Source organism: Trachinotus anak, unplaced genomic scaffold (genome assembly GCF_046630095.1).
Source record: "Trachinotus anak isolate AG129_WGS33_773 ecotype Australia unplaced genomic scaffold, CSIRO_AGI_Tana_v1 ptg000025l, whole genome shotgun sequence".
Taxonomy (NCBI): Eukaryota; Metazoa; Chordata; class Actinopteri; order Carangiformes; family Carangidae; genus Trachinotus; species Trachinotus anak.
The window spans coordinates 8884771-8908751 of record NW_027273876.1 but is presented as its reverse complement, the minus strand read 5'-3'; the positions used below and the strand labels follow the sequence as shown (position 1 = coordinate 8908751).

Genomic DNA, 23981 nt, shown 5'->3' with positions numbered 1-23981 from the left:
ACTATTAAAACATGAATGACATCAATCCAAATCAAATTACACATCGAATGTCTTTCTAAAAGGGCTAAATGTTTTCATTTGAGGTCTTTTTAAAGCTGCCTGTGCAGTTCAGTCTGTGTTTGTAATCTGATGGGAAGTTACCAATTATCTCTCTAATTACATCTGTATTACTGCATGAAAAATGAGCTCCCTGGCATTTCTAATGCTGCTGAAGAGTTGGTGAATGAGCGAGGGGAGCACAAATCTAAAGAGCGAAAATTTAATGATCTACATTATTGCTAACAACTACTGCTCTTCCTTGGGTATGGTGAAGTTAATTAGCAGATTATGGTGTTGGTGTATAATATTGCATACTGCCCTGGGTTAAATTGGCCAGTGCAAGAAATAGCTCATTTCGAAATAAAAGTCTGGATTTATGTGTTTTCTGTCAAAATGAATCAAACATGATCTCCTATCTGCTTGCACATCAATGGAATTTAAAAATGCCCACAGGGAGTTAATGTTAATAGGGGTGTTATGACATAAAAATGTTATGTAGCCTGCCGAGACCAATCCACCAGAAACATGAAGTGTAAAAAAAAAAAAAATGTTCCTCTTGGCTCATCACTGGACATGTTGATGGAGGGGGGGAAAAAGTGAAATTGACAATATCATTGTAGGAGCGCACTAAAGGGGCGACGGTCCGCTCCACTACACTGAAGTAGGGATGTCTACAGTGGAAGAAGAAGAAGGGGGAGGGTACCACTTTGTCACAGGCTGCTATGTAGATTAACCTTTCAATTAGTTGTTATCAGGTCCTCTCCATGTCTCGGCGCAAGCTTTTCAGCCTTCGCTTTAAGAGATCAGATCCCACGAAACCGCTTGGATATGTCGCTGCACATTTATCCTTCGACGTTTCCCCGATAATGAAGAGGAGTAACCGAGGGGGGGAAAAACTTGAAGAGGTAAACTACCAGCAAATATTTACGGTAGCCAGTGCCCTCTTTTTTTTTTTTTTTTTTTCCTCTTTCTTTCATACTAGTTATATGTTTATCCTTGCATGAAACTTGGCGTTCATTATTTGTTGTGCCCTCTCGCCCACGGCGGCGGCAGATTATTACAGATAGGTGGGTCGGTTTGTGTAACATCTCACAAAACGGCGTGAAAACCCGAAAAGAGGCTGTGTATCATTTCCTAATATAATATTGGGGGGGGGGGGAGGCTGAGAAATGGGAGCTAAAAGAAACTAGCGATACATAATTGAGAAGCAGTGATGAAGGAGCTACTCTCCCGGCAGTCGTGTTAACTTGTATTCCCCCCTGAACATCTTTTTTTCCTCCCCCCCCCCCACACCCCCCACCTCCTCCAGGGCTCACTATTTTTCCTCATTGGAGATATTTGATAGTTAATGGTGATAAAGAGGTCATGCCATCATTGCACGGCGCAACGCAGGACGTTAATAATTTTCGCGAAGCGGGGCAGAAAACCTACTTTTCAGCTTGACGGAACATTTTATTTATCGCCCCTAATTTAACGTCGCGTAGTTTCAATGTTAAACATCGGGAGAATTACGGCTCCTCTCGGGGAAATAATGGGAAAGGGAGGAAGATAAAGACGAGGAAAGGCGATAGCTTAGACACATTTAGCCTGCAGGAGTCTTGAGTATGCTACCTGGAATTTATTTAAAAAATAATAATAATAAATAATAATAATAAAATGTGTTCCACTTTAAATCAGCGCTTGAGCCTTTGCAGCTTTTATGCAAACAGATGATAGATTTAACAAACAGCCAATTAAAGTCTAAAATGATCCAAATCACTTTCAAGTGTAACCAACTGTTTCAAGGAGGAATCCAAGTAAAGGTGGGCTGGTGTTAAACGCTTTGCAAATGAGGTTAAATATTAATCTTATTTAATTACCACTCAGCTAGTTTACGCCTGTTATGGTGTATTTATAACTTAATAAAATCCCGTCGCCGCGGTCGGAGCTGTGAGTTAAGATATTATGTATGTTGGAGGTAAACGATATCAATTCATCACTGGAGGCACCTTAAGAGGCGGGTCAATTGAGTGAAGTGACAGATCATACAGCCAGTGCCGTGCCTCTCAGAGTGAGCTCATACATAAAGATTGACATGTGCTTTATCAAACCAGAAATCGGATCTTGTCTTTACAGCCAATATTGAAGTTGCTAGGGAGGGCACATTAGTGTAGGTAAGGTTTAATGAGACTCCATTGGATTGTAATCAGCGTCATGTCGGATTCATGTAAACTACAACATTGTAACAAAATGGCGACTGTTTAGGTGACATCAGTAATGCTGGCAACGCTGTCATCTATCTGCTCAACTCAGCGGAACACAACTCCGGGTTTGTAACGTGGTTATTACCGGTTTCCTCCTCCGTTAAACGGCTCGGTGTCGCTTTGCAGACGTTTAACGGAGGGGCAGCTGTCAGGAAAGTGAGCATTGATCATGTCGCTGTCATTAAACATCGCGCCGATCGGTTTTCTTCAGCGGACGTCGAGCTGTCAAAAGTCGAGAGCGGACAACTAACGGTTAAACTTTACGTACAATCTCTCTCTCTTTTTTTGTTGTTGTTGTTGTTGTTGTTGTTGCGTTTTTTAGTTTGTTTATACGTTATAGGCTCAGAAGTGTTGCGGTGACATTTTTGGAAATCACGCGTTACACAAACAAATGTTAACTTTATGTCGGAAAGGATTCTGAAACCGAAAATATTTATGTGTCGAGGAGACTGTTTATACTTTTCCAGAACTCGGTGGAACTTTCTAGGTTTCTGTCATACTGTGAAAACTTACTGCTTTTACAAAATAGTCTCTTTTGAAATGGACATCTGGTTCGGTGTGTGGATTATACTGTCAGACTATGGATTAAGTCTAATTTCTTTAGCAGCCATGACAGCTCCTGCATCTGTTTTTATCCATCTGTTTCTCATGTTTTAGCACATCTTAAAAGTCCTGCATTCCTCTAGCTTAGCCTTTATATCCACCCAGTATGCTGTAACCTAGTTTACAGAATGTGAATAACAAGAAATCATTACACAAGAGTTTGTTACTTAAGAATGACCAAATTGGTTTTCTCTTTTTCCTCTTAGGTTTGATCTGGGATTGAATTAATAAAGCTCCAGGTCAGCTGGTTACTACCATTGTGGAATTTACTAGTGCCAACTTTTCCTCAAGTTCAATGTCAGATACCCAGGATTGAGAAGAAATATGTGGATGCTGGCGTGGAACATAACTTTTTGACCTTATTAAGGATGTGGATGTACCCAGTGTTCAGCAACAGAAAGGGGGAATCTGTATGGATCACATTTTTGTGCGTCTAATTGTTCAATCATGGTAAAACTTGCAAACCCTCTGTACACGGAGTGGATTCTTGAAGCAATACAGAAAATCAAAAGGCAAAAGCAGAGGCCCTCAGAGGAGAGAATTTGTCATGCGGTGGCCACATCACATGGACTGGACAAGAAGACCGTCCTTGAGCAGTTGGAATTAAGTGTTCACGATGGCTCTATTCTCAAGGTTACAAATAAAGGGAGCGCCTCCTACAAGGACCCAGGAAATCCCGGGAGAGTTGGATCAATCCCACCTGCAAACGTGTCTGTGCCATCAAAGGAATCTATATGGAATTCAAGCGATCTGCGCCATATCGATTGGAATAAAATACTTAAGAGGGCCATTGAGGGCCTGGATGATACCCATGGCTCCTCACTAAAAAACATCGAGAGGTATCTGAGGAACCAGGATGACCTCTCACTCATTGTTGATAATCCTGCTTTCCGGCAGAGGTTACGGCTGGCGGCCAAGCGGTCAGTTAACAACGGCAGGTTGTTAAAAAATGGCCCACGGTACAGGCTCAGCCATGGCAGTGTGGATGGAAGGGGCTCCAGATGTCCAAGTACTTCCCCCTTGGTCCTGTCATCAGTGACACTCCTCCCCCATGAGCGAGACCAGGTACACACACCTTGGCCTCTGCACTATCACTCCTTTTGCTCATGCTGATTCCCATGTCACCCTGACCTTTGCTGTGTCTTATAGTGCTGCTGTTGCCCCAAAGGGAGACACCCCAGTGACCACAGTAGTAAACTTCCTGCCAAAATGGACTGGTTATTGACGTATTACTGATTTAACAAGAAGTAAGGACTCTTTGGAACTGTAGTAGTGACATTTCCATGATATCACTACCAAGAGGGAAGCATGAAAGTTAGGACCACCACTAAGAGGAATTTTCTTGATAGGACATTTACAACTGTGGTCTTAATCTTTGGGGCTCTAACTTGGCAGATCAGAAGCAACACCATCTAGAGTGTGTCCCTTTGGGGCTGTGTTTCTGTTGGTCTCCATAATAAGAGAGCTTGGATAATCAGAAAGTCATGCTGACAGAGTGTGGTGGGCAGTCTGCTGTAGGCTTCCCACAGGTTATGTAACTCTAGCCTAATGACCTTAAGGGATGTTGCTAGCTGTCTTGTGAGTTGCAAAGCATTAGTGAACAGAATTGGGACATTTTATTGGTAATTTGCAATGGCAGGAGCATAAACTAGTCTTCACAAATAGGACTGAGAAATGGGAGCTGAAGTATGTGTGGTAGGACAGAATATTCTCAGACTACATGCAGCTGTTTTGACCTTTGTGCTAACTGAGATGCCCCAGAGAGGAAATAAAACCGTATAAACAAACTTCCAGGTTGCATTGTTTCCGCTGCTTTGGCTGCTCAGGGGGGTGGTTTATATTTTACAGAGATTGTGTCTCTATTGTTCATTCTTAGCTATGATGCACACTGCAGATAAATATGTGTAAAATTACAGAGATTTTGCAATTTTAAACCACTGTCTTTTAAGAGCACAGAGAAGTGTGTCATGGAAACTAGTTTTCATTGTGTGGCCTTTGAAGTGCAGCGTACAGTCATCTAGATAGTTTGTTGTGAAGGCTTTTTTGCAGATTGTGTGTTGAGGCTTATCAAGGTGAAGTGCGGTCTAATAGTTTATGCACATGTTTTGCAGCTAAAGTGGTGAGCAGCATCAGGCTGTAGAGATGTCACCCTGCTCCCCACCAGTTTCACAGTGAATAATCAGGAAGCGACACCTTGATACTGCAGCCACAACTGTGACAGTGTCTGTGGTCTGGCCAAAAGTGAAACTGAGAACTGTTTAGAGACACAATGTCCTGCGATGGTTCTCATAGCTGAGGAAGGCCTGCTGTTTTCCATTTGGAACATTTCAACCTATTGCTCCCGGCCTGATGACATCACCTAGCCCAGTCCAGGTTTACCATTCACTTCAAAGGATGAGACATCTCTGCCTGTTCAGTTTTTGAAGCACAACGAGTTTGTGTGTGTGTGTGTTAAGAATAAGAGATACTTTGAGGTAAAAAAGAGCAGTCTTGGTTTAGAGTTTATTAGATTCTGAAGAGACTCTGGCAGGAACAAAGGCAAGGAATGAGAGTTTTTTTTCCTGCTGTGTTATGCAACCACTTGAGCTCTCTCTCTCTTGCTCTCTCTCTCTACCAGCAGTGTTCTAATAGGACCCCACCCCCTCACTCAGGACAGCCTGCTCTTTTGAAGCAGCATAATTTCCTGTAATGTACTTAATTTAGAATCCCCAAGTAAATCATCAGCATCTCTTCAGCTGTGTTTGTTTCTCTATTTTCACATTTTTTTCTCTGCTGTGCAGATTGCAAATTGCTATTGGTTTTAATCACCAGGCCTAAGAATATTTCTGATGGAAATTAATTATCCAGTTCCTGGATTAGACTTCATAACTCAAGTCAGTGGAGACTATGTTATGAAGTGAGGACTTACACTTGGCTATCAGCTCTGAGCTTTTCATCAGCAATACGCACGGGCTGCACATTTGCAGTGATGTCTTGATTTGAGACTCTCTACATGAATTTTCTCACTTGTGTCTATGATTCTCTTGTAGAAAACATATATATGATTTTTGTGGAAGTCAGAGAAGACTTTGGGTTCACCAAAAAACCCAGAGTTTTAAGGTGCACATGAACATTCAGTGGTTTCAGTGTGCCTCTCCAGGCCACATAATAAAAATGACACACGTGCACTTTTTGCACATAAATAAGAAGTAATGACAGCACTGAGGCCTTGTTCTCAAATGCCTCTGGCTGCATCTTTTAGCAGTGATGACAGAGAATGGCTTATGATCAAGGACAAAGATTAATATTCCTCTGTCTCTTCTCTGAGTGAATGTGATTTGAACTTAGATGAGCCTTTTATTGACAGACTTTGCACTGTCCAGTTAACAGAACACTGGGGTTATATGTGGGGCTACAACTTGCCATTATTTTCATAACTGATCAGTGTTTTTGATTAGTCCATAAAATGTCAGAAAATAATGAAAAACGCCTATTACAAGTTCTAACAACCCATGATCTCATCTTCCAATGGCTGGTTTTGTCAGGCTAAAGTGCAAGTGTCAGTGCAAAATCCAAATCTAGTCAATTCCTGGTGATATAAAAGACAGAAATGATCTCATTTAAGAAACTGAAATTAGAGCATATTTGGCATTTTAGCTTGATAAATGACCTAAACTCTCAATCACTTCTCAAAATTGACGGTAATGACCTTTTTGCTGATAATCTAACAGTTCCCCTAGCCCTAGTTATGTGCATTTGGAATATAAACAATACTTAAAACCAGGGCTGTTCACCGTGATTGTTTGCCGTTGCAGGTGTAACTTATATCTGAGCTAAATTTATTTCGTTTTTCTTCCGTAACACGAGACAGTATGAAAAATCCCTGATTACATCTGAGCTATAGTGTTATATCCTCGACATGTAGCCTCGTTGCACAGTAGCATTTCTGTGTTTTTCTGTCCATAATCAGCTGTGTGAGCAGCAGTCAGCTCCTAGTGCTAGCACCTGCTTTCAAATATTGACCTGGCAGGTTGGAAAATAGAGTAATCATTGATGTGGCAGTAAACTGCTTCCCCTCACCGTAACAACTAATTGATACAACAGCTAGGAACAATGACCAAATTCACACTGTATCCTTGCTGCCTTTCCCCTTGAGGTTCATTTGGATGGTGTGACAGGTTGAAAGGATGCTCCTATCTTGTGTTTTGTTGATGGATGAAAAAAAAAGAGATCCCCCCCCTTAGTTCAGCTGTTGGTCAGGTGGAGTTAAGAGCCAATAGAGATTTGGAGGTTGACAACTTGGTTGAGGTAAGGGTGATGATGTGCGTCATAGAAACCAGGAACTAATTATGGGCATCCCCAGAGTGCCCTTCAAAGCTCCAGTCAATTGATGAGGCCTTAGAGTGTAAACTGATGATGAGGGGGGTTATTTATGGTCACACCCCGTGAGTGTTTTTTTTTTTTCCGTTAAGATATTCCCGTTAAGCAGGAAAGGAGGCAGGAGCTTATTTGATGCTCCTCTAGAGGCTTGGGTATATGATCTTACATTTAAAGGGACAACTCATGAAAGCCATGATGTGTCAGTCTGAGTTTAGCCTGGTCATGATTTTGGTTAGGGTTTGACTGGCGGCTGTATGAAGAGATGACACTAAGTCTTTCCCAGCTTCCACTGCAAAGACAGTCTCTCTTCATTCTTTGTGATCAATGAGGAAATCCTCTTAAACCTTAAGCTCATATTTTACTTCTTCTGAACTTTTCCATAAGCCCTTAAATGAGTGTTTGTTCTGAGACTTGCAACATTTACAGTGGATCATGGCAGTAACAATGAGAGCATGTGTTATTATTGAGGTAATTTGATTACATGCTGGTTAATCCTTTCAGACTGGAGTGCAAGCTTTAAGAATTGGATTAAGCCCTTAAACTATGATTACCAAGATCACTTACCCATTCAGATGTAATGGATAAAGGAGGTGGATCTCAAACGCAGCATATCTCTGAGGATGAGATTCATTTATTATTCATTTCTAGTCTGTGAGAACTCAACTCTTTTTTTTTTCCCCTCTCTGAGCTTATGCTTCCAGTTCATATTTTCATGGCTGTTTTATTAAATCCACACACTGGTTTTTATCTTCTTTCCTTAACCAGCAATATGTCTACAGTGATCTCAAAAATCCTGACAAGATAAAATGTCCGAAAACAAACACAGCCTGTGCCCGTTTCTATTTTTTAAACAGTTTGTCTCTGTTTGTATTCCCACCCAGCTCCGGGTTGACCCCATCCCAATATGCAGTTTCTGTCTTGGAACGAAAGAGTCAAATCGGGACAAGCGGCCAGAAGAGCTGCTGTCCTGTGCAGACTGTGGGAGCAGTGGTAAGTCGCCTTGTGTAATGCTTCAGTTATTGGATGTTCTCACTAGCCATAACATACTGTAGACTGGACTGTTGGTATCTTAGCACAGCTGAAAAGCAAGAGTGTGATTATATATGAGGACTATGGGTGGGCAAAATCATCACAATATTTAGAAGAATAGTTATTTAGTGTATCAGTGTATGTAATTATTTTATTACTTTAGTGTTATAGTGTGATGTAGTGAATTTTCTGGGAATGCATTTGGCTAAATATTATTATAAATTTGTTGAATATGTCTGTTTGTTTTGTTTTTTTTGCCTGAAACACCTCAGAAATCATAGCACTTTATTACATTGATGCACAGATCCTACAAATTCAATATTTCCATAAAGCAGTCCTGCTCATTGATTTTACTGCACTGTCTAATAAAACCATAGATACTGAAGCTACCTTAGCATAAAGGTTAGAGACAAATCTGTGATTCTTCTGTCATCTCACAATACAGAGTATATCATCATGTCACCCAGCCCTGGCAGCATCCGTTCTCAGCAGCGGTTAAAGCAGATGTCACATTCTTGCTCCTCATTTTTTCACTTCCCTTTAAGGGATTTATTGGAAGAACAATGTTGAAATTGAGCGGCTGAAGGGATCCAAATTGCTTGCAACCCTCAGTGGGCTCAAGAAGGGCAGATGCTCCATAAGTGGCCATTAGAATCTGAAATCATTTTCGCTCAATTCAGATTCCTCTTATAGCGCGCACCAGGCACAGCAGATCAAAGATCAACCCTTTCCTCGCTGCCGATTGGTGGCATTTCCTTTACTGTTCTTTTGTTCCACACAAAACTGCTAACCCCCCATAAAATTACCTCTGCCAAGGAGTCATTTATGTTTGAACAATTATTTTAAATGCCTTAAGGAATTGTTCTCCTGGTGACATTTTTATAGCTCAAATTTGACTAAGTAGCGTCGAGGTGGTTTTCATTAACCGCTCGTAGTGTACACAAATTGTGCTCTCACTGTAAAACAGCTGTTTTACAACCATGAGAGGGAGCAGGGTGAGGGAGAAGGCAAGCTTTTACATGACTTTCATGGATCGGCCTCCATTAGAATGAGTGCTGCTACTGTTTCTGCCTCATTAAGATCAAATTATCTGTAATTAGTGGCTCAGATGTTTGATCATACTGTTTTTAGACACATCTTGTGGTGGGGGGGGGGTGCGGACATACAGGCTTGCTATTGTTTTTGATGATGTAACATGTTAATATTTAACCTTACTGTGTGAATAAATGGAAAGCCTTGTCTCTAGCTCTGTGACACAGTCAGTGCTGGTAAAAATGCGTCATCCTAAAATGCATTTTTGATTGCATCTCAAGGGCATCCATCATGTCTGAAGTTTTCCCCCGAATTAACCTCAAATGTGAAGAGATTACGGTGGCAGTGTATTGAATGCAAAACCTGCAGCTCCTGTCGAATACAGGGGAAAAATGCCGTAAGTATAATGTTGCATACATCTGAACACACACCATTTTCAGTGCTGTTGGCTTGGAGGTAGATCCCATTTTGTGCATCCCTGTGGATTTGTTGGTTTTCCCTCAGATTTGTAAAGCCTCTCTTGTGCTCAATTGGGCTTATTTTTCCAAAAGACTTAAAATGACGGGAGGGTGTTACATGTATGCAACAGGGACATCCCTTACACATGCCTGCTGTTCCCTTTCAGGATGAGATGCTATTCTGCGATTCATGTGATCGGGGCTTTCACATGGAATGCTGCGACCCGCCGCTTTCAAGAATGCCAAAAGGTGAGGTGTTTACACTGTCTGGCTTCTCTGTTTCCCTCTCTGCTGTCAATTCAAAGCCTTTTCTTCACAGACGGCTGTTTGGGGCTGTCACTCAGCACACAGAGAGGCAGCGGTGGCTTATTAGGAGCTTTGCATGCATATCAAATTATTCCAGCATCCCCGGGGAGATTTCCTATCTCTGGATTACAGTACTGACCCTACAGCGAGGCTTGTAATGATGGTGCACGTACTGTAGTAGGACATTTGGCAGGCAATTCATACAAGTCACATAGCTTTGCTCAACAAGCTGACACGAAGTCTTTTCCTCTGGACAGAGAATTGACCCAATGTTTTTCTTATGGATTTTCGCTTTGTGCTGAGTAATTGATTGTCATTGTGAGCTGGTGGGATTCTCGCCAGTTCTCAGTATTAAAGGAGATGTTTCAAATGAATGTACTGTATGTCCTCTGAATTGATGAACCCACCCAAATGGTACTCTCTGTGTTTGGACACCCTCCAGGAACCTGGGTCTGCCAAGTCTGCAGGCCGAAGGAGAATGGGAAGAAACTGCTGCACAAGAAAGCCGATCAGATCAAACGTCGATATGCAAAGCCAATCGGAAGGCCCAGAAATAAGCTCAAACAAAGAATGTGAGTGTGCAATAATGTGTGAAAGAGAAACTCCTGTTGAAAATAATAACATGGCGCTCACCGAGTTAATTGCTAGGATCTGGGAACACAGCAACACTGCTGAAGAGAAGTTCAATGGGGCCAGAAATACAATTTTCAAAACAAACCCCCAGGTTAGCCCAACAGTAAAATTATTACCCAAACATCCATCACAGTTTACATGCCGATTCTGTTGTTCAGCTTTGACCCAGGGTTGTGTGCAATGATTGTGTGTTTCCAGATCTGAGCAATTACTTTGGTGTGCACAGTGTTATCATAACAGATAAAAATGGCCAAAACTACCAAACACTGTAATGAACTGGAAAAGTCCTTTATAGGGAAGAAGAACAGACCAAGAAAATAATTAGTAGTAATACAAGATGTTGTAAAACAAGTGATACAAGAAACAGTGAAATCTTCTCTTCTAATCATAATTATTTGATGTTTATTGACTCCAGTACAACTCAACTTCACAGAGCTGGTTTGGATGGATGCAAAATAACTTGTAGATCTGGTTTACAGTGCTAGTGGTTGAAGATGCATTCAAGATACTCAAGTAAAAGTAACAAAATATTAAAAGCAGTCGTGAAGCAGAAGTATAAAGAAGCATAATATGGAAATACTCAAATTTACACTTGAGTAAATGTACCTACTCAGTGAGATGTGACCTTCTACAACACAGGTTGTCGTTCTTGTCTTCACAGATCTGTAACCAGTGGTGACGGCTGCATGGTAGCACTTGGAGGAAGGGGGTCACCTGGTAGGGGTCAAAAGATTACCGTCTGTTCCACACCTTCATCTGGTCATGCTGCATCTGTGAAGGACGCCAGAGACAGATTGGCTGTTGCAGACCCCTGTTGTGCGGTCGACGCCACCCAATTCACCACTTCCACCCCCACCTCCACTCTCCCCCTCACGCCCACCTCCACCCCAGCTACACTCACCGTTAACAAGAAAACCAAAGGGCTTATCGATGGGCTTTCCAAATTCTTTACCCCTTCCCCCGTGGGCCGTCGCTCGCGAGCTGTAGCCGTAGAGTCGCCCGCCAAACAGTTAAGCTCTAAAGACAAGGGTCCGCCCAAACTGTCCAAGCCACCAGAGCCGTTTGCCTTTGCTGCTGACGCCACTCATAAGATAACCCCCTCATCCTCTGCACTTCCTCCCGCTCCCACGTTGCCGGGACTTAGCCCCCCCTCGCAGGTGTCCAGCAGCTCCACCTCTGCTAACTCACCCCAGAGCTCTTCCAGCCAGTCTAGTGTTCCTTCCCTGAGTAGTCTCTGCAATAGCAGCCAACTTAAGGGACTATTTGACGGACTTTCTCACATTTATACTACTCAGGGACAGTCGCGGAAAAAGAGGCTACCTTGCTATGCGCCACCTAAGCGCATGCACCATAAGCAGGAGTCACCCCATGCGTCCAAAACGGGGCCCCAGCACCTTGGAAAAAATGAGTTTACTAAAAATAGGTTACACTCCACATCTGCTGGGCCGGGCCGACCCAGAGGACACCCGTTTAAGATGGTCAGTCGTTTCAAACGTAACCCCTTCCTTAAAAAGCACAGGACACTAGGCAGGCTGAGGTATAAAGTGAGCCCTCAGAAGGGAGCCCCCTCACCAGGAAAGGGAGACTTGACAGACGGAAGAATTAAGCCTGAGAATAATCATGGTAAGCAAGGCTCGCAACTCCAGCCAAGACCTGCGTCTCCACACCTTTAAGTTTCTTCTTTATTTTTTTTTTTAAAGCTTAACACTCGCAGTTATGTTTTTTTCCAGACTAGAGCTAATCTTTTCTTTGAGAAGACACCCTCAACATTCTAACAGACTACTAATCCTCTGCCTAATTTGAATTCTTTTAGTTTCTTAACCCAGTTTCGTTGCGTTTTGACTTGGCTGCGGACTTTACGTGGCTTCCATCCTCTCGCCCGTTGGCTTTTGTCATAGTGCATGGCCCACTAACTCCCTCATGTTGCTCCTTGCTCTGTTCTTGACCCTCTGCAGTAGTGCACACAGTGCTCACTACCTAGTAGAGGCTGTAGTCACATCAGCGCTCTCCCTCATCCCACCCTCACTCTTGAAATCACTGTCTCCACTCAACCTCACTTCCAGCGAACATTAGACACATACAACCCAGTGATTCACCCACCCAAGTTGACTCAGAGCTGACATGATGATTATAGCCAGAAGTGCAGTAACCCTTACATTTCACTGTCTTCAGGAGTGAAGTCACAGTTTAAAAAATAACATGTAGGAAAAACAAATGGATATATGTTTCAAGCAGTTCTAAACAGTATACTGCACAAACACTACTTACGCCAGCAGCACATTTCCATAAATATGTTAATGACACATCACTTCCACTTGTAATGGGTTTTTGTTTTGGTGGTTAAGTCATAGTGTTGATGTCTTTCATAAAATTACTGCCTGCTTTCCAACATCAGTTGCTTTTCATGTCGACACTCGCTCTCTTCACTGCATCTGCTTCTTAATTCATGGGAAACTGTCTTGGTGGATGACTAAGCACATGAAAGCGGTTACGCAATTAGAGTGATTTAGTTTCACTTCATTACATTAGGGATTTTCATAAAAACATGCAAAGATGATACATTATGAAATTCCTCAGAGACATGGCCTCAAACAGGCTCAGCAGCAGTACTCACAGTATAAGCACATTTGCATAGAATGCATTTATGAGATTATTCAACCACGGCTGCTTCAAACAGGCCACTGCTGATGTGCTATCTGATGTGGTCCTGTTGTGTTATTGTGCCTGTAACAGGCCACAACGGGGAGCTGCGTGTGAAGCAGGAGGCCCAAATGGACTTTGCGGCCATGTCCAGAGACCACGTCACAGAGGAGGACATTGAGACGTTCACGCGTGTCCAGGAACTCGCCGCGCAGGTGAGGAAACTGGGGAAAGGGCCTAAAGTTCTTAAACAGCTTTCATCTTCACCAAGCAGTTTGCAGTTTTATTTATTTTTGAAATTCTTAAGTTAAACATGTATTTATATAATAATTATTTATTGGAATTGGAATTATTGGAAAATTGGAATAAGTATGATTATTTACCTTGACATTCGATTCTTTCTCATGGACAGTTGACTTAAGTGTTAAGGGGTGGGGGAGAAGGACAACATCATTATACTGAAAGATGTTTCATGATTATATTGATCTATGATTTTTATGGTGCAAATTTAGTTTCCTTCTTTTCTACCATTAAACCACATTTTTTAATCCACTGCTAAAACAAATTTGTCCTGCTCTCTCCTTTAACTGCACATGGTTACTTTAACCTCAAGGACCCTGGAATATTTCAGATTTTCAGCAAGAGTGAAAAATAAAACCCTGGAAAAATGCATTAAGTACTGAAAGCTAGTGGATCAGACACTAACCTGGATGTCGGGATAACTAGATTATATATTGTTGAAGTCGTGATATCTTTCATTTTCACATAAGAACTTAACAATCTTGATTTGACAATTTATAAAACAGCTATATAAGCTATATGGTAAGAGACATTGAATATAACATTGAATTATCTGGGTCACTATATTTATCTATTTTTGTGAAATCTTTTCACAGAGAACTGGATCTCTGATGAACACAGACTCTGTGCGATGCCCCGCTGTTATTGAATTCGGGAAGTATGAGATTCAGACCTGGTACTCGTCACCTTACCCACCTGAATATTCAAGGTAATGTTGATTTAACACAATTAATATCAGTGTCTTTGTTACTGGAGTTACATTTTACCTTTTTCAAAAAGCTTCATGGTGAACTACAAACCACAGCTCTTCCTTTTGTCTTCACCAGATTACAAAAGCTTTATCTGTGCGAGTTCTGTCTGAAGTACATGAGAAGCAAAAACATTCTCCAGAGACACACAAAGAAGTGTGGCTGGTTCCACCCACCAGCCAATGAAATCTACAGAAAGGACGACCTTTCTGTATTTGAGGTCAGCCTCCCTTTACAGCAATAAAGCAATAACTGTATGCTGCATGAGATTCCACTGAATGGGTTCTGGGAGGAGGAGGGAAAAAATGGGAACTGTTTGAACAGTGTCCTCTTGCTCTTTTTATTCCGTGTTTAGGTTGATGGAAATGTCAGCAAACTATTCTGCCAAAACCTCTGCCTGTTAGCCAAGCTTTTCCTGGATCACAAGACCTTGTATTATGATGTGGAGCCTTTCCTCTTCTACATACTTACAAAGAATGATGAGAAAGGCTGTCATCTTGTGGGCTATTTCTCCAAGGTAAGAATTACAGAGTGATTATATGGGAAATGAAGGAATGCCGCACATAATTTTTGAATGGTGATACTGATACAGACAGACCTGTCCATGTTTGTGGCATGGATTGAGTTTTATTTACAGTAGTACTTTAATGATAAGTCAGCTAATCAATTAGTCAAACATTCACTGGTTCCAGCCTCTCAAATGTGAGGATTAGCTGCTTTTGTCTGTTTTACATAATTTTAATTTGACTGTCTGTAGGTTATGGAACCAATGGGGCCAACCAAAAGTAACAAGCAATTTTAAGATGGGATTTTGGTGTCTGAGAAACTGACTGAGAAATTTTTCACTATTATAAATAAATTAATCAAATCATCATAAAATATTTGATAGAAAAATGACACGGCAAAAAGATAGCTATTATTTATCGTAGCCATAATTCAGAACAGAGTGATACTTTTTAGTGAGAGCTCATCACCCTGTGTGTGTGTGTGTGTGTGTGTGTGTGTGTGTGTGTGTGTGTGTGTTGCGTGCATGTGCACGTGCACAGCTTTAGACAAGGACAATGGCAGGTGCAGTAAATTGCCAGCTTCAGCAGAGCTCTGACATACTTGATCTGTTTCTCCTTCCCTCAGGAAAAGCTTTGCCAGCAGAAGTACAATGTCTCCTGCATAATGATCATGCCTCAGTACCAAAGGCAAGGATTTGGAAGGTTCCTTATTGATTTCAGTAAGTTCTTTAATGCTTTTTTAGACCGCTGGACTGAAGTCTTTTTTTTTTTCTCATTGGTCTTTACAAACAATTTCAGATTAAGGGGTGGATTTGTTGCTCGTGGCAAGGTGTTGTTATTTGGTTAAGGCTTTGAAGTGGCCTAATCAAGAGCATTCATGTTCAGTGCTTAGGCAATCACAGAAGATTAGGAGTGAAAAACATTACATTCTGGCGGCATACATCATTTGATGGCCAGTAGTATTTCACCAAAGCATTGCCTGAAAAGCTTTTTCATCGAAAAATGCCCCCACTTCTCTCCCCTTGACTTGTGATGAAGTGTAGATGCTGCTTTTATGTTTTAGTCCAGTAAATGCAACACATACAATATTTAAAGCCTTGCGGTCCACTTATGAAAACAGTTGCTGCCTTGAGTGGATTTCTGTGTTTAGGCAGGCAAGTTTTTTTTGTCATTATAGACGTTTTATTATTTTCAAGAGTTGTCTCTTTGACGAGTTTGTGTGTGATGAAGAGAGGGAAAAGGAGTGCGTGCAGGGTGGGCAGGCGGTAATGGAGCATTTGATTTCCTGTTCACTTTGGGAGCCATTGAGACACGGAGATGCGAGAGGATCTGTGATATTGAGAGTGTGCTGATAACAAAGACAGGGATTAAGGGAGATTGAACACAGCTGAGTTCTGAGCTCTTTGAAGGCTTTATTGGAAAATGTAGCTTTGGAGCTGGAAGTTGTTTAGATTAAGATTTTCTATTATATTGGACTGTATTAGAGGAACACTTTGTCTCAGGTAGCTGTGAGAGCAGAGCATTAGTGGGTGCCTGTATAAAAAAACATTCCCTTTCAAATCATAATTCAAAGGACTCAGAGTGGTTCTTTTGTTTTGTTTTATTAATGATAATTTTCTTGTAAAATTACAGGGAATTACATTTTTCAATTAATTTTTTTGAATATTCATCGCTAAGTGTTTGTTATCACCAGCTCCTCTTCTTAGCTTTAGTAATGAATATTGTTATGATTACTGGAATATTATGTGTTCACTGTTTGGTGATTAGATTTGCTTGTTTGGTTCTCGGTAGTGGGTGCACATTAAAAGGCATTAATTAATTTCATGCCGCTCATAATGGATGACCCTTGACAGGGCTGTTATAAAACTAATTACACACAGATACATATTAGTATTAGGTTTTCTTCTTGTTCGTTATCTCTCCTAAGTGCAGTCTCTTGTGAGCAATGACATCCAGCTGCTTCTCTGTTTCGCTCTGTCGCTTTGTTTCCTCTTTACTCCCCTCTTTCAACCTGCTTTGTTGCCCTTGCCAGCATGTATCATAGCTTCTGACAAAGGTTGAAGGAGAGGAAAACTGATTGCCTCGCCTCCCTTTATACCATTTGAAGGTGAAATCCTAAACAGGGTTCAGTGTCACATCCTTACATGAATATGTAATCCATAAGGGAGAGGTGGGGTGGGGTGGTAGGGATTGAATTGCAATCTGAAATAACACAGCAGCCTCTAGCTTGACTAAAGCATTTTTGTTTTTGTTTGAATTGTGTCTTTTTAGGTTACCTTCTCACCAGGCAAGAAGGACAAGCCGGCTCCCCGGAGAAGCCGCTGTCAGATCTGGGTCGCTTATCCTACCTGGCATATTGGAAAAGTGTCATACTGGAGTACCTTTATAAGCACCCAGATAAACACATCAGTGTTAAAGGAATAAGCAGGGCCACTGGGATGTGTCCACATGACATCGCCGCTACTCTCCAGCAGCTCGGCATGATTGACAGACAGGATGGCAGGTCAGTTTCCGAGCCGCAGTCTCCTTCAGCCTGTGCTGCCGCTTCTGTATGCTTTCTGACTTATCCAGGCCAGTGGGTATTTTTAACAGCGTATCCATTAATGCCGCTGAATATTGACAGAAGTAAGTCAGGTTAAGCACCCCCAAGGACATGGAGCACCTGCTGTCCCAAAGAGCTCGTCTTTGTGCTCATATTTAACCACACATCACCTTCTGTCTGCCCTGGCTCATTCGCCTGTGGACATGAACTCATGGGTTTCTCTCATTGTGACCTAGGATTGTGTTGATAAGAAGAGAGCGATTGATTCAGAGGCACACGGAGAGGCTGAGGGCTAACCCACGTCAGAATGAGGTGGACCCCGACGCCCTGCGCTGGACACCTTCCACGAGTCTCAACACTGTCCTGTCTGAGGAGGAGAGGGAGGCAGAGATGGATGTACGTTTCCTAGTTCAATCAGCAGACGCTAGTTATTTGGTTACACATGCCTGCAATGTTGTTATTGAATGTTTGTTTGATTAGCTGGGGAGTTCAAATGGAGGGCATGAATGGGAAAGCCATTCTCACTGTCAGCAGGCATCTAATGTTGTGCAAAATTGCACTAAATCAGTTCACTACATAATTGATAGTACTGAATATTCCATGAAATGCAATCTTTCCATGGTTACTAAATGGAAATGTTTCCTCCATGACGGGCAGACATCCAATCAGTACACTGCTCTTATTATCAGGAGAAATCTGCAGTGATTCATTTGTCATGATGTTAATTCCAATCTCTTGTTTTCCCATTAGCCTCATTGCTCAGATCCGTGCATGCGCCTCTCCCAGAGATAATGCGTCTTGTCTGTTTAATTACCAGGCTGAGCGACTGAAGGAGCAGGCCAGTTGCTGGGAGAAGGAGGAGAGAGAGGGCTACATGATGACTCACGGTAGCAGACAACCTCTCACAAAGGTCCACTGCAAGGTTCCCTACAGGACCTATGAGCGCCGCCCTGCAACGTCCTGGACCAGGCGCATCCAGCAGTTGGAGGAAGTTAGTGATGACGAAGCCGATGATGACGACGACGATGACTCCGATGCCTCCGATGGCTCACCACCCATCCTGACAAAAGCCCATGCGATGCTTGCAGCCAAGAGAAAGGTGACTTTTGTCGTTGGTTGATGTGAATCATGCTTCCTTTGCATCACTACAACTCAGCTTATTTCCCCCCTAGTGTCTCCTATCTGATTATCTGGAATTTTATTCTAGGACAAAGTGGAATTGAATGTGTATCATTAGATATTTTCCTTCGTTAGAGACCATGTTGTGTACTCTGGTGAGATGGAGAGGTTTGATAAATATTCATGAACTCATTGGAGGGCTCAGTGGCTTCCTCGTGTCATCTGGAGCCTCCCTGTGTGCCTGCAGCTGTAGATAATAGATTGTGTTTTCACTGCTGGTGTCGAGACTGTGCAGGCTAAACCTTGTACTATTGTCAATGGTCATGGTTAATTTACTGCCCTCCTCTGTGCTCCTCACATCTGCTCTGTCTATATGGCACTGCCCCCTTGTGCTGGAGTTAATATTACAGCCAGCTGCATGATGTCAGGGAGACCTTGTCAGCAAAAACAGTATGGAAACCAGAAAAGAATGACAGTGGCTGTTGGGAGTTTATTCAGTGCATTAGTTACAGTATTGATTTCACATTCTTCCTGTGAAGGATTTCGGAGAGAGGAGCGGTTGAATCGTCGGCAGCTGGTGGGAAACAACTGGAGAATGTAAAATATAGACTGTGGTTTCTCCTTACTCTGCCTGTCTCATTTGTGGTTTTCCACACTAGGCTGCATTGCTCAAACATTTAGTCTCACAGTGTGGTTTTGACATTTTACATTTAGCACAAAAGCCTGAATGAATTTCTGCTATATCCTCACGGAGGTCATCCACCTAGTGCCCTAGTTTCCAGTCTGAAAAACTGCTTTGATAAGGTTTTACTCTGTTTTCACCGGTTCTTCTTGTATTTGTGTTTCAGAGAACCATTGTGCTCAAGAGGAGAGGGCGTAAAAGGAAGAGAATAAACAGTAGTGTAACAACAGAAACCATCTCTGAGACGACTGAGGTGCTGAACGAGCCCTTCGACAACTCAGAGGATGAGCGTCCTATGCCCCTGCTGGAGCGCACCTGCAGAGTGGGCGAGATGGAGGAAGAGGAGGAGGAGGAGGAACAGGAGGACAAGCAACCGATTATACCAATGAAGCGGCGGAGAGGTCGCCCCAGGCTGGAGAAAAATGCACAGAAAGACAATCTTGAACACTGGAATGAAGGTATTTGCATCTTGACTGTCAGTAAAATACACATTATTATACTACATAGTAACTATTATTGTGTTACAGTATTTCTCGTAAAATCGTTTTTATAGCAGATTGTTCTATCTCTCTGGAAAAACAGTAAAATGTGTTTTATTATTATTTTTGATCTGTAGGAGCTGACATGCTCTCTAAGAGACCTGACAGACCCCGTCCAGTGAAACGGAAGAAAGGCTGGCCCAAAGGAGTGAAACGTGGCCCTCCTAAATGGAGGCTAAAGAATGAGCGAAAGATGGGCTTCAAACTCAACCTTTACACACCCCCTGAGACCCCTATGGAAGCAGAGCAGCACCATATTCAGACTGAAGAAGCCAAGGATGAACCGGACCAGGATATTGCCAGTGCAGATGAGGGCAGCAAAGCAGGCAGAGGCTCAGCTAGTCCAGATGTAACACTAGAGAGGCTCCCCTCTGAGCCCCCGAGTCCTGCTGACCACGGCTCCCAGAAGTCAAGCTCCCCTGAAGGATCACCGGTAGCTTCTCCGGTCTGCTCACCAGCCGCCTCACCTGGCACCTTTTCCCCCAGGCCTGAGGACAGAGGTGATTCCCCAGAACCACCTGAAGATGACCAGCAAGAGAGTGAACACGAGCAGGAGTTCCCAGCCAAAGATGTGGAACACAGCACAGACGGTGCTGTATTACTGGAGAATGACAATGAAGAAGAGGAGGAGGAGGACGAGCAGAGAGCTCAAATGGAGGATCAGGATGCAGATGATGAAGATGACAGTCACAGTAAGACAGCAGAACCCGAGAGCAGCAAAGGAGAGTTGGAACAGAGTTCGAAAGAAATAGCCGAATGCATCCCACCTTTTTTAGATCCAAAAGAAGACAATGACTCTGAGTTGAGTCAGCAGGTTTCTACAGTACCATGTGATGAGGAGCCAGCTACCGCTGCAGAAAGAATCCAGGAGACAGTGACGGACACAACAGTAGCAACACCACCACCTGAAGCTGTAGCAGTCACTTCAGTAGCAGCCGTAGACTCTGATAACCCTGTAGACTCTGAGTCAGAGGAAGAGAGCACGCCCAGTCCTTGTCCGGATCGCCCACCTCCTCAGCCTGCAGAGAGGCAAGCACTCAGTCCCGTACTGAGGGAGGATCCCCCGGTCTGCACAGAGATTGACTCAGAGACAGCCCAAGCTGTTCAGTCTCTGACGCAGGAGACTGAGCGGGAGACTGTTTTTCAAGACTGTGTGGAGAGCCAGGAGCCCTGCAGGAGCCTGCAGACCTTCGCCCATGTGGCCCAGAGCCCCCAGCTCACCTCACTGGATGACTGCCCACAGTCAGACCACAGCAGTCCCCTCTCCTCTGCGCAATCCCATCCCAGCCAGTCGGTACGCTCTGTTAACAGCCCGGCTGTCTCCATCCTGGAGAGCAGCTACACTCAGATCAGCCCCGACCACAGTGCCATTTCAGTGCCCTCGCTCCACAACATGGAGACGAGCCCCATGATGGATGTGCCGTCTGTGTCGGATCACTCGCAGCAGGTGGTGGACAGTGGCTTCAGCGATCTGGGCAGCATCGAGAGCACCACGGAGAACTACGAGAACCCCAGTAGCTACGACTCCACCATGGGGGGCAGCATCTGTGGGGCAGGCCCCACCCAGAACAGCTGTTCCTATGGCAGCATCCCCCCCAGTGGCCTGGCTCAGAGCAGCTGTGCCGTGAGCCAGCAAATGGCTGCCGTCAACCCCGGCAGCTGCGGGATGATTCAGCAGAGCAGCCTGAGCTCGCCGCCGCACTGCAACGTCAAGTCGCCGCAGGGCTGCGTGGTGGTGGAGAGGCCTCCCAGCAACAGCCAGCATAGCCAGCACAGTCAGCACAGCCAGCGCAGCCAGCACAGCCAACACAGTCAACACAACTCTCACAGCAGGCACGGCCCACACAATCAGCACAGCCAACACAATCAGCACGGCCCACACAATCAGCTAAGCCAGCACAGTCAACACAATCCCCACAACCAGCATAGTCACCACCACAGTCACCACCTGCAGCACAATCAGCTCAGCCAGCACAATCAGCACCCTCAGCATAGTCTTCACAATCAACACAGTCAGCACAGCCAGCAGCAGCCCATGGCACAGTGCGCCATACCCACCAATTTCACCACCACCATGCAGCTGGCAGACATTCCTGAATCTGGCAACCCAAACTTCGCCCTCTACGAGAGGATCAACCACCAGGGGGAGTATGGCAGCGGGCATTACTCTCAGTCATCTGGTCTCAGTCTGGCCAAACTGCAGCAGTTCACCAACACATTCATAGACCACCCTCACTCGCTGCCTTTCAACCACTCGGCCTCACACCCCATCACATCTTATGCAAACACCCCCTCGCTATCATCGCAGCACTCCAGCCTGGTCTCCCTGTCCCAGACCCCGCATCGAGTCCCCAACCCACAGGTGCAGGCCACCATGACCCCTCCCCCAAATCTCAGCTCTCCACCGCCCATGATGCTTCAGCGCAATATGGGCATCACGCCCTCACAGAGGATCCAGCCCCAAATGGCCTCCAAGAGTCACATCTCGGCACGCTCCAAGTCAGCCCCGCTGTCGCACCACCAGCAGCAGATGTACGCCCGACCACCACAGACTGTGGCCATGCAGGCGCCATCCAGGACGCTGGCCGCCATGCCACGCATGAACATGAGTGTGAATATCATGCCGGCGCCAGCCTACAATGTCAACTCCATGAACATGCCCTCCCTCAACGCCATGAATGGCTACAGCATGAGCCAGCCCATGATGAACAGTGGCTACCATGGCAACCATGCCTATATGAACCAGTCACCCCAGTACTCTATGCAGATGGGCATGATGGGAACACAGCCATACCCCCAGCAGCCCATGCAGGCTCCACCACATGGCAACATGGTGTACACTCCAGCTGGTCACCATGGTTACATGAACACAGGCATGTCCAAGCAGTCCCTGAAAGGGCCTTTCATCAGGCGGTAACTCTCCGCAGGACTGTGCTGGTTCTTCTCATGTGCATTTTGCTGTTTTGAAGATGCACTGATCTGGCCTTGTTTTCTTTTTTGGTGTATTCTTGTTATTGTTTATTACTTAAAAACCAGCAGCAGCACTTGGCAAGAATGCAAAAATTTTCATCAGTGAGTAAACTTTGAAGCTAATGTTAAAAAGTATTTTTGTTCCTCCAGATGGGAAGCCTTACATCATTACGATGAAAATCTATTTAATTAGTGTTAGTGTCTCTGATGTGTCTTTAGAGCAGGCGGGTTCAGAGCTCAGAGGTAGAGATTTCATCAGTGGTCTTGCAGTCGTGTAGCAGCCTCAAATGAAGCCATTTAATGTGCCTGCTACAAGTGGAGTTAGTGGCTGTTTGAACCTGTTCAGTGTACCTGTCTAACAGTGCTGACAATTAGTTTGTACTATACTCATGCCTTTGTATATTTAAATTATTGTACTTATTTTGTAAAGTGACAACTAGCATGCTTCAGTCTATGTTAGTGACAGTGCATTGAGTAGTACTGTACAAGTGTTGTGCTTAATAGCAAGCCATTTTAAAGATATCTGGCCTTTATTAGGTTTCCCTCCACAGGGAGAAAGATGAAACTATATTTTGTTAATTCTAATAATGTAAAAAAATGTAAACTTAGTCCTGTTTTCTGTTCGGTTTGAGAGGTTTTATTGCTATGTATGTATAATTCTGAAGTCTTTTGTAACAGATCTCCTTGAGGCAGCTTTCTGTTTAATAAAGCAGACTGATTTCTGTCAAAATAACAAAGCATATCTCAGTGTTTGTACCCTGAAAATTCTAAAACATTTCAAAATGTCCAGAAGTGTGGCAGAATTTAAAAGAACTAAATGATTATAACGATGAATAACAATAAAGAAAATATAAATTTAGTCCAAAGTTGATATTTTACATAATGCCTTTAAAGCTACGTTTTCATTCCATCTGTAGATTTGTTTTCTATCTTTATAAAATGTTGGATTTATATTTTACCGAAGTGTAGAAGAATAGAGCCTGTGAATAGACCAAACTAAGCTAATGGATTGCATGTAAAACGCAACTTGTACTTGTGTTTTTGTTTATATTGCTCTTTTGTAGCCTTTGTACCTGTACAGAGTTGCTGGTAAGAACAGGGGGGAAATACCTGGCTATGTGCACAAAAATCGGACAGAATGACATTCTTGTATTTATGACTTTTCTCCTTTTGTCAGTCACTTAAAAATGCTGTACATTTTAGCATAAGAATAAATTATGATTGACCATGTA

At 43.5% G+C, this 23981-nt stretch overlaps 1 protein-coding gene across 6 annotated transcripts; it reads left to right on the top strand.

Annotated features, from left to right (window-relative positions):
* The first annotated feature begins 671 nt into the window (after nt 1-671).
* kat6b (K(lysine) acetyltransferase 6B) lies at nt 672-23981 on the top strand. Of its 6 annotated transcripts, none has more exons than XM_071462896.1 (17): nt 672-944; nt 3092-3950; nt 8126-8234; nt 9587-9702; nt 9931-10012; nt 10512-10641; nt 11364-12325; nt 13436-13557; nt 14239-14351; nt 14470-14611; nt 14747-14908; nt 15523-15616; nt 17169-17400; nt 17676-17835; nt 18257-18538; nt 19407-19698; nt 19857-23981. In XM_071462896.1, exons 2-17 carry the CDS (start codon nt 3333-3335, stop codon nt 22694-22696), a joined length of 6456 nt encoding a protein of 2151 aa, XP_071318997.1. In that variant the 5' UTR covers nt 672-944; nt 3092-3332; the 3' UTR covers nt 22697-23981. The 6 variants fall into 6 exon arrangements, with proteins under 6 accessions (XP_071318997.1, XP_071318998.1, XP_071318999.1 ...); XM_071462897.1 differs by lacking the exon at nt 672-944 and adding an exon at nt 1459-1841; XM_071462898.1 differs by lacking the exon at nt 672-944 and adding an exon at nt 2093-2192.